This window comes from Anastrepha obliqua, chromosome 6 (assembly GCF_027943255.1).
Source record: "Anastrepha obliqua isolate idAnaObli1 chromosome 6, idAnaObli1_1.0, whole genome shotgun sequence".
NCBI classification, from domain to species: domain Eukaryota; kingdom Metazoa; phylum Arthropoda; class Insecta; order Diptera; family Tephritidae; genus Anastrepha; species Anastrepha obliqua.
This window is the reverse complement of record NC_072897.1, coordinates 78687176-78701417: the sequence shown is the minus strand read 5'-3', so window position 1 is coordinate 78701417 and position 14242 is coordinate 78687176. Positions and strand designations below refer to the sequence as shown.

The 14242-nt window shown below is 41.6% G+C and overlaps 1 protein-coding gene across 1 annotated transcript in view; it reads right to left on the bottom strand.

Annotated features, from left to right (window-relative positions):
• The window catches only part of LOC129249852 (calsyntenin-1), an 81288-nt gene that overhangs the window by 11601 nt on the left and 55445 nt on the right, over positions 1 to 14242 (bottom strand). The window contains exons 6-8 of the mRNA XM_054889522.1: positions 11188 to 12400; positions 9458 to 9985; positions 9310 to 9393 (exon numbers count right to left, since the gene is read on the bottom strand). Of these exons, the coding sequence (XP_054745497.1) occupies positions 9310 to 9393; positions 9458 to 9985; positions 11188 to 12400 (1825 nt within the window). The remainder of the gene's footprint in view (positions 1 to 9309; positions 9394 to 9457; positions 9986 to 11187; positions 12401 to 14242) is intronic.

Here is a 14242-nt window from a genome sequence, read left to right as displayed (position 1 = left end):
CCAAGTACTGTCGTTCACTCCGGTGGACGAGCGTCTCGCAACAATCCGCATCAAAGCCAGATTTTTCAACATATCGCTAATTTGCGCCCACGCCCCGACGGAAGAGAAGGACGATGCGACCAAAGATTCCTTCTATGAGCGCCTGGAACGTTCCTATGAGCGCTGCCCCCGCCACGACATAAAAATCGTGCTTGGCGACTTCAACGCCAGGGTGGGCAAGGAGGGAATTTTTGGTCCCACACTCGGAAAATTCAGCCTGCACAACGAAACATCCGGTAACGGACAGAGGCTGATCGGCTTCGCCGGGGCCCGAAACATGGTAGTCTGCAGCACCAGATTCCAGCATAAGAAAATCCACCAAGCTACCTGGCTGTCTCCTGATCGAAAAACGCGAAACCAGATCGATCATGTTGTGATAGATGGAAGACACGCTTCTAGTGTATTAGATGTACGTACGATCCGAGGACCCAACATCGACTCGGATCATTACCTTGTTGCAGCCAAACTGCGCACCCGCCTCTGTGCAGCAAAAAACGTGCATATACCTACGCAAAGAATGTTCGACATCGAAAAGCTGCAATCACAACAGACAGCCAGAAGATTCGCCACTCGACTCTCACTCCTGCTCTCCGAAAGCACTGCCCAACAAATCGGCATACGCGAGCAATGGAGCAACATTTCTCGTTCCCTACGTACCGCCGCCGAAGAAGAAATCGGATTCCGGCGAGCCCGAAAAAACAATTGGTACGACGAGGAGTGTCATGCTGCCGCAGAAAGAAAAGATGCCGCCTATAGAGCCACGCTGCGATCGGGCGCAACGCGAGCCATGTGGGATCGCTACAGAGAGCTGAAAAAGGAAGAGAGACGTATTATCCGACAGAAGAAACGAGAGGCCGAAATACGTGAGTGCGAGGAGCTTGAGATGCTGGCCAATAGGAACAACGCCCGAAAATTCTACCAGAAAGTTCGGCGGCTTACAGAAGGTTTTAAGACCGGGGCATTTTCCTGTAAGAACAAAGACGGCGATCTGGTGACTGACGTACAGAGCAATCTTAAATTATGGAGGGAACACTTCTCGAACCTGTTAAACAGTGACAGCTGCGCATGTCATAGAGAATGTGAAGATCCCGATACCCCAATCGATGACGACGGAATTGTAGTTCCGTTACCCGATCATGACGAGGTGAGAATAGCGATAACGCGCCTAAAGAACAACAAAGCCGCGGGCGCCGACGGACTCCCGGCTGAGCTATTCAAACATGGCGGCGAGGAGCTGGTAAGGTGCATGCATCAGCTCCTATGCAAAATATGGTCGGATGAAAGCATGCCTGCCGATTGGAATTTAAGTGTGCTCTGCCCAATCCATAAGAAGGGCGATCCTGCAATTTGTGCCAATTACCGCGGGATTAGTCTTCTAAATATCGCCTATAAGGTTCTAGCGAGCGTATTGTGTGAAAGGCTGAAGCCCACCGTCAACCAACTGATTGGACCTTATCAGTGTGGCTTCAGACCTGGAAAGTCTACCATCGACCAAATATTCACAATACGCCAAATCTTGGAAAAGACCCACGAAAGGAGAATCGACACACACCATCTTTTCGTCGACTTCAAAGCTGCATTCGACAGTACAGAAAGGAGTTACCTGTATGCCGCTATGTCTGAATTTGGTATCCCCGCAAAACTAATACGGCTATGTAAGATGACGTTGCTCAACACCAGCAGCGCCGTCAGAATTGGGAAGGACCTCTCCGAGCCGTTTGATACCAAACGAGGTTTCAGACAGGGTGACTCACTGTCGTGTGACTTCTTTAACCTGATGTTGGAGAGCATCGTACGAGCCGCAGAACTTAATCGCTCAGGCAAAATATTTTATAAGAGCGTACAATTGTTGGCGTATGCCGATGATATCGATATCATCGGCCTTAACAACCGCGCTGTTAGTTCTGCCTTCTCCAAACTGGATAAAGAGGCAAAGCGAATGGGTCTGGTGGTGAACGAGGACAAAACGAAGTACCTCCTGTCTTCAAACAAACAGTCGGCGCACTCGCGTATCGGCACCCACGTCACTGTAGACAGTTATAATTTTGAGGTTGTAAAAGACTTCGTGTATTTGGGAACCAGCATTAACACCTATAACAATGTCAGCCTTGAAATCCAACGTAGAATCTCTCTTGCCAACAAGTGCTACTTTGGACTAAGTAGGCAACTGAGCAGTAAAGTCCTCTCTCGACGAACAAAACTAACACTCTACAAGACTCTCATCATGCCCGTCCTGACGTATGGCGCAGAAGCTTGGACGATGACAACATCCGATGAAGCGACGCTTGGAGTGTTCGAGAGAAAGATTCTGCGTAAGATTTTTGGACCTTTGCACGTTGGCAACGGCGAATATCGCAGACGATGGAACGATGAGCTGTATGAGCTTTACGACGACATAGACATAGCGCAGCGAATAAAGATCCAGCGGCTACGTTGGCTGGGTCATGTCGTCCGAATGGATACAAACGCTCCGGCTTTGAAAGTATTCGATGCGGTACCAGCTGGTGGTAGCAGAGGAAGAGGAAGGCCTCCTCTGCGTTGGAAAGATCAGGTGGAGAAGGACTTGGCTTCACTTGGTGTGTCCAATTGGCACCGGTTAGCACGAGAAAGAAACGACTGGCGCGCTTTATTAAGCTCGGCCAAAATCGCGTAAGCGGTTATCGCGCCAATTAAGAAGAAGAAGATATACTATCTGCTCCAGTATTTGCAGTTGTGTGGATGTCGTCGGTGTAGTCAAAGAGGTGTCTTCTAACTCGCCTGGGAGGTGGTTCAAATTCTAGCAAGTGTCTGCAGAGGTGATTCCTCGGTAAAACCCTAACAGGAATTGCTTGTTGAGCATTTTTCTGTGCTCCTTGACGGGGAGCATTAAATTTTCATTATGAAGATGTTACAAGAAAGACGAAGCCTCCTGATAGCAGTATTTCGACCGGTCTGACGCTTTGTGCACTACGAATCATTATTACTACGCGACCAGACGGGATAGAGATTTTAGGACTTCGTTGAGGTTTTCGGCGTTACTGGAAATTCCGGAGCTTCCTCAAACCAGAACTGAAGTCGCAGGTCTTCAGGTGCTCAGCCCATTTAGTCCGCTTATGTTCGGTAACCAGTTATCGAGTTGCCAAATTGAGATTCTTTATTCGAAGAAACTCAGGAAATGGGGTCGTATGTCCCTGATTCTTTCAGCTGGGATAAAGCGAATCTTAGAAGCGATGATCGCCTAGTGGAATGTGCGTTCACCCACGCGCACATCGGTAGGGATGGGAAGAGCGGCGACATGTCCTCGTGGAATTGTTGCTACGATAGGCCGTAGAGGTTCCGCTTGTGGTGCTAACTGGCCACACCAGCGCATTAAGAGAGCTAGAAGCTGTTGGGCTAAGTGCGCCTGATAATGGGAGCAACATGTGACCACATACCGTGTGGACCACTCCTTATATGTCTTAAGGTCTGAGCAGTCTTAAGGTGGCATCACCCGTCGCACTGATCCCATTGATTTGGGTGGAGCCGTCTTTGGTAAACCTAGCAGAAATAAACTTCGGAGTTAGGCTCAATGCCTGCCCTAAGGTGAAATACTTGGAGCAGTCTTGCTGCTCAGTGCACAAGACAGGGCTAGTTTACTGGGGCGGCAGCCCTCGGTAGCGAAAAACCCGAGTCATCCCGGCACGTAGAACCGGCTGCCATGGGAACAAATAGTTGTAGTTGTAATCGCTGTATAATTCATTCCTCATAAATTTTTAAGCATGCTGTTGAACTGACATGTGCTTCCAGTAATATAGAACCAACAACACAGGAAACGTGCGACTCTCGTAGCTACTGCAGCTCACTCAGCATGCCTCTCAACTATATACTACAAAGGGCTCAACTACATTGTGGTGAAAGCCGTAGAAAACAAATTTTATTCGTATAACTATATGTTATTCTTATAATAATATTTATTTTTATGGTACCAACACCCAACGAAGTTACCGTGGTCCCTGTCTGTTGCCCGTGAGATACAAAAAATTTAGCAAAACTTGTGACCGTAGAAAAAAGCTGCTTTCGTTTGGTTACATATTTACATAATACATCGGTTCGTGTGGGCTTGTGTTTGGTTGTATCGACACAATGTTACCATTCATAATTTTTCATACATAGTTTTACACACATCCGCTTTATCAGTTACAATTTTTCATTGTATAATAAACGAAAGCCATGACAAACAAATGCAAATATGTAGTTCGTTTCTCTATAACTAACGTTATGAAACATCGTATGTAAATTATTTTATTAAAAATCATAATTAAAATAAATCTAAATCTAAGTTTATTTCGTTATTGATATCAAAATGTACTGTTTGGCAACACTGTGTGGTGAGAGAGCAATCAGCTGAGAGGTTTTTACGAAACAATCAAAATTTTCATTTTACACAAGTATACGATATACCATACCGTCGTAAGAACAAGATGATCAGTGTTCATTTACATGGGGCTCTCATGAGTTTGATCGTGTCAGCTGACACGGAACGTACGTTTACGTCGGTGAGTGTGGGCGCCATTATTCTTATATATATTCGGTGAAGTAAAAAGTTATAAATGTTTTCTGCTAGAAGTCTTTAGTAAGCCATACGATAAATGCATCGCATAGAGTCTTACTACTATTATATACAGCGATTTAAAGTTAAAAAAAATTCTTTGATAGCTTTGTGTTCACTGTATCCAATGAGTGCTCTTCTTCTGCCCACACGACACAAGGTGCCCAGTTCGCATGGCGTACTGATCGCTTCTTTGACGCTGGGCGAAGAGAGGCACGATTTTTTAAGCATCGAGATCTAAAAATGTTCAGCTACAGAAAAACATCAGCAAGGTCAATCATTGAGAGGATATTATAGTTTTCGTGATGGTAAAACACGGATCCTCTTTGTTAAGTATATGTTAAGTGTTAATATATTTGCAGAATGCTTCCATATGTTGAAGTCCACGCAAATGGGGAAAGTTACTGATCTCCATTCACTTCGGAGTGGCCAGGACGATTATTATGCAAATGGTTCAAGCAGCTCACAACGTCCGGGATTAGGCCACGTATCCTCTGGGTAGATTCCGAACACCCGTTCGGGAGTGAGCTAATGTGAGAAAGCGAAGTATTCCAGGATAGTTGGTTGTGCGCTGGGTTTGGGACTCGCCACTTAAAAATCCTTCCCAATGAATAGATGTACAAAGCCCCTGATGAGACCTCCCTATACTGATGCCGCCCCCAGCGAATGAACCAAGGACTACGATTTAAAGGCATGCACCTGGAATGTCCGGTTCCTTTATGGGGAAAGTGCCTCTGCCCGACTGGCTGATGTCCTCGAGAGACATCACTGCCATTCAAGAGATGCGATGAACGGGAAAGGAACACCAAACCCATAGGACCATGTGACATCTACTACAGTCGCCTTATAAAGAAGCGCAAATTCGATGTTGGATTTGTTGTGGGAGACAGACTTCGTCACCAAGTACTGTCGTTCACTCCGGTGGACGAGCGTCTCGCAATAATCCGCATCAAAGCCCGTTTTTATAACATCTCGCTCATTTGCGCCCACGCCCCGACGGAAGAGAAGGACGATACGACCAAAGATTCCTTCTATTAGCGCTTCAAACGGTCCTATGAGCGATGCCCCCGCCACGACATAAAAATCGTGCTTGCCGACTTCAATGCCAGGGCGGGCAAGGAGGGAATTTTTGGTCCCACAGTCGGAAAATTCAGCCTGCACAACGAAACATCCGGTAACGGACAGAGGCTGATCGACTTCGCCGGGGCCCGAAACATGGTAGTCTGCAGCACCAGATTCCAGCATAAAAAGATCCACCAAGCTACCTGGCTGTCCCCTGATCGAAAAAGGCGAAATCAGATCGATCATGTTGTGATAGATGGAAGACACGTTTCTAGTGTTTTAGATGCACGTACGATCCGAGGACCCAACATCTACTCGGATCATTACCTTGTTGCAGCCAAACTGCGCACCCGCCTCTGTGCAGCAAAAAACGTACATCTACGCAAAGAATGTTCAACATCGAAAAGCTGCAATCACAACAGACAGCCACAAGATTCGCCACTCGACTCTCACTCCTGCTCCCAGAGAGTACTCCCCAACAAACCGGCATGCACGAGCAATGGAGCAACATGCGATCGGGCGCAACGCGAGCCATGTGGGATCGCTACAGAGAGCTAAGAACGGAAGAGAGACGTGTTATCCGACAGAAGAAACGAGAGGCCGAAATAATTTGTTAATTTAGTTTAACAGGCTTTAATTTTGTCAACTACTTCTATATAAATACTCTTAGTTCTATGTAGTCAGTAAGAAACTTTGTATTTCTTGACTTACTAAAATTAATAAAAAAAAAAATACATGAGTGCGAGGAGCTTGAGATGCTGGCCAATAGGAACAACGCCCGAAAATTCTACCAGAAAGTTCGGCGGCTTACAGAAGGTTTTAAGGGCGTTTTCCTGTAAGAACAAAGGCGGCGAACTGGTGACTGACGTACAGAGCAATCTTAAATTATGGAGGGAACACTTCTCGAACCTATTAAACAGTGACAGCTGCGCATGTCACAGAGAATGTGAAAATCCCGATACCCCAATCGTTGACGACGGAATTGTCATTCAGCTACCCGACAATGACGAGGTGAGAATAGCGATACCGCAGCCAAAGAACAACAAAGCCGCGGGTCTTCACGGACTGCCGGCCGAGCTATTCGCATCTCCGTCGATAGGAATTTAAGTCTGCTCTGCCCAATCCATAAGAAGGGCGATCCTGGAATCTGTGCCAAAAATCGCGGATTAGTCTTCTAAATATCGCCTATACGGTTCTAGCGAGCGTATTGTGTGAAAGACTGAAGCCTACCATCAATCAACTGATTGGACCTTATCAGTGTAGCTTTAGACCTGGAATGTCTACCATCGACCAAATATTCACAATACGCCAAATCTTGGGAAATATAAATGAAAGGAGAATCGACACGCACCATCTTTTCATCGATTTCAAAGCTGCATTCGACAGTACGAAAATAAGTTATCTGATAATAATTTCAGCCTTGAAATCCAACGTAGAATCTCTCGTTCCAACAAGTACTACTTTGGACTAAGTAGGTAAATGAGTAGTAAAGTCCTCTCTCAACGAACAAAACTAACACTCTACAAGACTCTCATCATGCCCGTCCTAACGTATGGCGCAGAAGTGTGGACGATGACAACATCCGATGAAGCGACGCTTGGAATGTTTGAGAGAAAGAGTCTGCGTAAGATTTTTGGACCTTTGCACGTTGGCAACGGCGAATATCGTAGGCGATGGAACGATGAGCTGTATGAGCTTTACGACGACATAGACATAGGGCAGCGAATAAAGATCCAGCGGCTACGTTGGCTGGGTCATGTCGTCCGAATGGATACAAACGCTCCGGCTTTGAAAGTATTCGATGCGATACCAGCTGGTAGTAGCAGAGGAGAATTAGGAAGCCTCCTGTGCTTTGGAAAGATCAGGTGGAGAAGGACTTGGCATCTCTTGGTGTGTCCAACTGGCGCCGGTTAGCACGAGAAAGAAACGACTGGCGCGCTTTGTTAAACTCGGCCAAAATCGCGTAAGCGGTTCAATTAAGAAGAAGAAGAAGTTAGTTTATTTTACATGGTTTAAAAAAGGATAACTGGAGTTCATCGATACTCCAGAGAAGAAGTAGAGAAGTTTAATCATAAATAAATTTCCAGCATTTTTCCACGACTTGGTAGTCTACAGTGGGAAGATTAATAATCTTTATACGACTATTGCGTAGGGGAGGATCACAGAGCGAGGCCAATCCAAAATGTTTAAGACGAAAAGTAAAAAGTAATTCAAATGTACTTATTGTCTAGCGTATCTATGTTAAGTTGATAATGTGAATTCCAGAGAAACCAGCCATATTCCAATAACATATTTAGTAAAATATGGATCAATGAAATCTTTTAACCACCGCCTTATAAATGTAAGAGTACGTTTATCTTTATTAACCGTGGCATTAAGGTACAGATTAAAATTAAGTTGAGTATACATCATAACGTCTAGGTCAACAAAGTTAAAATATTAGATCATCGATTAAAATTGGAATAGAATCGGTCCAAGGTGGCTGCCCCAGGGAACTCTTGAGTAAACGTCATATACGTTGGCAGCAAAGTTTTAAAAAATAACTATCTGCGTTCTATTATAGAAGAAAAAAGATATCCAACACAGAAAACCAACTTCAGAGCCAAGACGTTAAAATCAGATGGCCGGCCGCTATGAGCAAAAGATTCGAACTTTTAATTCCAACATAGCACGTAGAAACAACATATTTTTAGAACGAACTTATGGTACCCGACTTAAGTTAGGAAATGGGCTTGTTTACTAACAAACTGGGTGACGTAATTTTACTTATTTGTACTGATTTTAGCGGGGCTACATCCAATAAATAATCTTTGCTGATAGGCCCAACACGATTTATAAATTTGAAGGCAATATTCGACACAAAATTCTGTTGACCGGATGACTTTCAACAGTCCAGTCGGAGTAGATCAGTAGTAAAAGGTTCCAACAAAATAGTTCAATATTTCACATAGCACGTAGAAACAACATATTTTTAGAGTGAACTTATGGTACCCGAATTAAGTTAGGAAATAGGCTTGTTTACTAACAAACTGGGTGACGTAATTTTACCTATTTGTACTGATTTTAGCGGGGCTACATCAAATAAATAATCTATGCTGATAGGCCCAACACGATTTATAAATTTGAAGGCAATATTCGACACAAAATTCTGTTGACCGGATGATTTTCAACAGTCCAGTCGGAGTAGCTATATGCCCGAAATGATTTATAATTGTACGAGGTGGCAATAACATTCAATGTTTGTATTCCGTCGGCCCGAAGAGACGCACAAGCTGCTTCAGCCGACAATGTATTTTGTGTCCTTGTGCCGCTTGCGTTTACCAGCAATGAAGTTTAAGAGCCTATTAGAAAAGCTGAACCCTCCAAAGCCATAGGTCACGGCGGTAATAAACATGTTAATGCTAAAACACTTAAGCCACATGAGACCAGACTATCTCACTAACGCCACCTGTCCATAGACATTCTTATAATCCCTGATTTATTCAACTTTCTGCAAACGGTACTATTTTTATGTACCACCATTTTAGCTTCATCAGCTCCTACGTTTGCAGCTTTTAATCGGTCTCTTCATGACTATCAGCTCTATAGGTCCTTTTCGGACTTGTTCTGTTAATTTTCTTCTACACTAAGCAGTTTTTTACCTTTTTGAATAATAGAATGCACATGCACCTTGGGTTCTTGGACATCATGTGGATGAATCATAGCATGTGCAAAAAGTCTGCTATCTGCAAAACAATCAAATGAAATATGTGCTTAAATTTGTTATGTTAATATTTTGATTTTATTTACCCGGTGATGTCAGGCCTAAGGCGCCGGCATTCACAGCGCTATTGTCATATAGTGAATTTTCTGGCACGACCATCACTGGCCCAGGAGCTGCTGTGGACGTGGGTACTAGCTTAGGATGCAACACCGTCAGAGTCAATGTAAATTCTTGACTCTTAAATACAGAGTTCAGCTGGGTACAAGCAAGCTTAAAGACGCGATTTAAATAATAAGCCGGTTTTTTATTACTATAAACCAGTGCTTTCAAGACATCCAAATAATTGGCAATTCCATCATTGCCAATCATTTCAACGCCATCTTTATTGATATTGGTCTTAATGTCAAGTGTTGAGGAAAGCGATTCATCACCATCTACCTGAATCTCTTCGTGATCAGGATTTAATGAAGGGAAGACGATGACACTGCATGAATCCAAATTTTGCATATTTGCCACGATTTTATCGTTGGTGTTTACAACAGTTATATTAATAGTGCCTAGTATATGAACCCCACGTTTAATTTCCGGATACGAAACCAAATTATTTGTATTTCCTGAAAATAAAAATAATTACTATATGAACTTATAAGAGGGATAAAGGGAAATTATTTTTAGTTACACTACATACTCATGCAGGCTTATAAGATAATTTATTGGGTACCTATTTTTTAATCAAACCGATGAAAATTTCGACGAGAGTTTCATCCACTAAAATTATCATCATCCGTCTCCAGTTACGAACTCCAAAATTCTTATATGTTTATTAATACATGAATTTAAAGCAAGAGGAAGATTCCCCAGTATATAGAAAGCAAATAAAAACAGAGCAATGCATAAATAGATTTTACCTCCAATTTTATTCTGCTGTCAATCATGGAAATGGGAGTTGCTTGCCCTGAATTTTGTTTGTCCACTAATGCAAATTATATTTTATGAATATTTATATACATAAATGTATATAGTATTTAATTTAAAGTCATACTATCTCGCAGCAATGCGTCTCAATATTTCAGTAAAAAAATTTAAAACCACCTCTTCCGCGAATTAAAACTTTGGACATATTATATTGTATATACACACCATATATATAAAATACGTACTGCATTTAATTTGAAGCGTTAGTCGACCAAACAAAACACGAGTGCTATGCAGAAATACTGTGGATAGCGTAGCCGGAATCGGAGTCATGAAGGTTATTTCTAAATAACTCATCTGAAATTTGTTTACGATGATATTCTGAAGTAGTCATTCAGTTCATATCAATACAGTTTGGAACAAATAAAAACATAACATAACAAATAATGCGAATGTAATATAATAAATTATAACACACCTAACAATATAAAACCTAGTTAAATAAAAATAAATAAAAAACTATTTCATAGAAGGCTTAGCTTTCATACAAACCGTTGCACCAAAAGAAAATCATAACATTTCATAAATGATTTGAGTTTTACACTTTCTTAAATAAAAAAAATGTCTACTTATCTTATTAACTTATGAAAACTATTGCAACAAGCAAATGGGTTGTAAAATTAATCTTAATGAAAAGCGAGTTTCCTTTCTCACATTTGCGAACTAGCACTTTTCTCTTTCCTAAGAAACAGAACACTACTAACTACATATCAGCCAGCAACTGAATCAGCATTTAGTATATTGCTGTTACATTGATTACATCTGTCATTGAAGTAACTCCTATCTTTAGACAGGGTACTTAATCTTACATTTTCGTAAATACTTATACTTATTTGCTTACCGTTTATTATAATTTTAGCTTTTTCCTCACTATTTACATCGAACTGTTTGTGTTGCACGTGATTGATTATATCATTTTTTCTGATTGTAACGGGTAACGACGATCTAAAGAATGGCACATATGGGGCTACCATCAATTTGTTTTTAAATTCTCCGACGCTCATAGCACTATTATAAACAACGTTACTGTCAGCAATAGCTTTGCTAGGCAGTATTAATTGGTTGGGCTCGTTAACCATTATGTAAGTCTCAATGGTCGGTAATCGTGTGGAGCTTTGGTTGATGCACATCATAGTTGTGCGTACCTCGATGTTCCGCCGACCGATTGTGGGATTATCTTTCGTGTTGATATATTGAATTTTTTGCAGCAAGTGCTCCAAGTTGGTTTTGCTCTGGCCTTCAATGTATATTTCATTCATTTCTGCATTGGTTTGTACCTGCGAGTCAGCTTCCAACAAACTCTCTGATGGTGGTAACAAATGCTCAGCACAATTGGTACCGCATCGGACATCCTCCGGTGAAAGAACCGAGTTTAGTGATATTTTTATTTCAGAAATATCACCATTGAAGCCATGTTTTAAACGATTTTCTGAACTTTGATAGCATGCACCTATTGCTAAGGTTGTGTTGACGCCATGTGCTGCATGCAACGGCCAGTCGTCTATCACTTCCGGATTGCTGTGCCGATCTTCTACTGAGTTTTCAAAACGTATGCCGTCAATATATAATTCTATTTTTGCTGATTGATCAACATTTAGCACATAGTGATGCCATTCGTTGTCGCATACCTGCGAAACTTTCCAACGCCATTCGGCAGGACTGAAGATATTCAAGTCACCTTCGTTGAAATTTTTACGCAACAATAAAATTAGCCGGCAATTGCGTACAAACAATGCCATATGATGACGATTCATTTTGTGATCATCAGCACTGCAAATTATGTGTTCTTTGATGTGTTTACTGGTGGTCGCCAGGTTGTAGTGTCTGAATATTGTGATTATGCTAAAGGGGCGCGTGGAAAAGTCGTGGTGTGTAATTATCACATCAGGCACAGTAACACCTGTTGCTCCATCGAAATGAAAAACAGGTTCTAATCCTTCATCATAACTTAGGTCTTTTGTCCACTCAGCATTGCGAGGAAGTAAGTCGATTAATGAGAGACCAGTAGAGCAATTAGATATATCGCGATCGCAGCCAAACGAAATGTGTTTTGTCTGATAAAAATTAATTAATTGAGTACATGTATACATATTTATACAAAATATGACTAGGTTAGCCAAATACACTGACTAAAAGGCGTGAAAAACGAGCCGATATCCCTTCGATTAAGACTTAGTACGATGGTGTGAACTGCAGTGAAAGGGTATGCGTCCATTCTGTTATGAAAAGATCCACCAACACTCCAGGTATAAAGAAACTACAGTTGTTCAGATATTGTGAGCTCCCTCACCTTTCAGCTGTAATCATTGAAGTCAAAGGCTAAATATTAAGATACAACCCACCATTACTTAGACATTCATCGGCTTAACTCAGCAGTAGCCACTTCTTGCCTTCTTGTTATTCATGTGACTTAGTCGCGTACTAAGGTCATATCGTCTTCTTAGTTTCAAATTCCACAATTTGAAAATTCGAGTTTGGTTTCAAAATAGGTAAACTAGCGTACTACAAAATCGCGATAAAGATATGAAAGCGATAAGAGCAATGCGTCCGTTTCCACGACAGTCGGTTCTACGTTAACGAAATGACCCTGATTTATATCCGGCCAAAGACAACAACAACAACAACAGCAATGCGTCAACCCAAGAAACGTTGAAACCAAAAATGGACGGCTATAGAAAGGTATATTTCGAGATCAAATTTCAAAACAAAGGAGTGGTGTATTTTGCCTTTTCCCTGGCACCCGGCGATGACGCCAATGACTAAGGGTTCTCTCTCTTCTCCACTTTGAGGAACGTAAATCTCATTATAACATCACACTTCGCCAAAAATACTTTAAATCTTGAAAAAATATTTAAATACAAACTATAAATCCTTGATTTTATTTCCAATGATAATATTCTGCTGAAGACATTAGTGAAAGGTTGTTTAGTATCCAGTAAACCTTCGATGTTAGATCAAGGAATTATTGGTTTGACATTGAGAAAACTCCTACGAAACATAAAATGTTGAAAAAACCGATAATAACAGAAATGAAAAGTTTCAAGAACAGCCTTAGGCTAAACACAGCCCATTTGGATATCTGTAGAAATATAAGGAACGCAATAAAAATAAAATTTTTAGTAGAACAGAACGGGTGCAAAAAGTTTAGGTAGTAGGTAGGGCAATTGGAAAGTGACAAAGGAAATTTTTCAGAACTTTCCGAGCTACCCACTGCGTTTTTGAAAAGGAGATAGATTCAGTAGTATATAAGCCGCTTATCACAACAATTCACACGCTATCACAACATAAACAGAACACTATAATAAGCATAAGGCTTGCCGGCCTTAATAAATGACATGCCTAATACCACGAAGATAGAACAACAAACTGATAATTACAATCGGCATAACTAGAGGCTCTTCAAAAGGCAGAGCACTATACCCATTACTGTGGGGGAAAGTGGTTGACTAGCGACTTCAAATACTCGTTGAACCTACTAAGTTTATTTATTTATTAATGTACATCCTACAGAGTTAAACCTTACAGACTAAGTTTAACTTAAGCCTGATTGCATCACTTATTCGTATAGATCTAGCGGTATGCTCGTAAACATTTTTGCGAGCTCAGAACACGTAATATTGATATTTATAATATTGCTTGGAAAGATAAGAGAAGGCCAAGTTCGTCTCTCATACAAGATCTGAAGACCAAGTAGATTACGCCTTCCAGTATATGATGGAACCAAATCCTGTTAGTTCAATTTGCGCTAAGCAGTTTCCGTAAACCCTTTCCGCACCTTTTCAGTAAATTTTGAATGTACTTCAGAGTAAGGATTCGAAATAAGGGGACAATATCGAGACAGCATTTGACTAAAGATTTGCGGTCGAACTAAAATGTCTGTCAACTATCGGCTGACT